We start from the raw sequence: 715 nt of genomic DNA, 5'->3' as shown, positions 1-715 counted from the left end.
CATTTCTTATAAGTTTTTCTGTTTAGATTCTTGGTTATCATAAACAAATTATATCGTTGTATTATTTGTTTCCCCTTTTTTTACATTACGACAAGAAAGTTTATTATCCTTGTTGAATATTTTTTTTTAAATTTCCTCTTACAAAACAATTTTCTAAATTTCAGACGGCATAGAGGCCATGGCAGTGAAAGAAAACACGGTTGAAGGAAGTAAGTACATTAAACTTTCAAAATAATATTATAAGTAGATTTAGAAGGGTAGTTTTATATATGAATTAGAATTTACTTACATATAGCAAGCACATGCAATTTAAGGGATAGTAGATCTATTGAATTCCTGTTAAACTGTAGCGCAAGTGTACCTAGCATATAGTATATTTCTTCCGATAGGGAACGATTCCATTGATTATATCTTGTAAGCATTGAACGTACAGAACTCACTGAGTAAGGTACCGCATGTTCGAAAAAAAATATATATATATTCCTCTCGCTCTGTAGAAGTGCGAGAGCGCGGTTATTCGTCACTGCCATCGTGGCCTTGAGCAGACTCTGTGTTCTTGGGGAGCTGACTTCTGCTCCGCTTTACGGGCCTACTGAGAGGATTCTGGGACGGAGGAACGGAATCAGGTGCTGGAGGGCTCAAAAACAAACTGTTCGGGAAGTTACACTCTTTGCGTCTATGAGGTGAACTCTGAAAATCACGTGATGGCTGTTTT

At 36.6% G+C, this 715-nt stretch overlaps 1 protein-coding gene across 1 annotated transcript in view; it reads left to right on the top strand.

The window, feature by feature from the left end:
* LOC119587855 overlaps positions 1-715 on the top strand; it is a gene marked incomplete in the record, with an annotated part of 15,462 nt that overhangs the window by 7,976 nt on the left and 6,771 nt on the right. Inside the window, 1 exon segment of the mRNA XM_037936559.1 lies at positions 165-209. Within this exon segment, the coding sequence (XP_037792487.1) occupies positions 165-209 (45 nt within the window).

Source organism: Penaeus monodon, chromosome 23, assembly GCF_015228065.2.
Source record: "Penaeus monodon isolate SGIC_2016 chromosome 23, NSTDA_Pmon_1, whole genome shotgun sequence".
NCBI classification, from domain to species: domain Eukaryota; kingdom Metazoa; phylum Arthropoda; class Malacostraca; order Decapoda; family Penaeidae; genus Penaeus; species Penaeus monodon.
The sequence above is the reverse complement of the archived record's forward strand: the minus strand, read 5'-3'. Positions and strand labels throughout refer to the sequence as shown.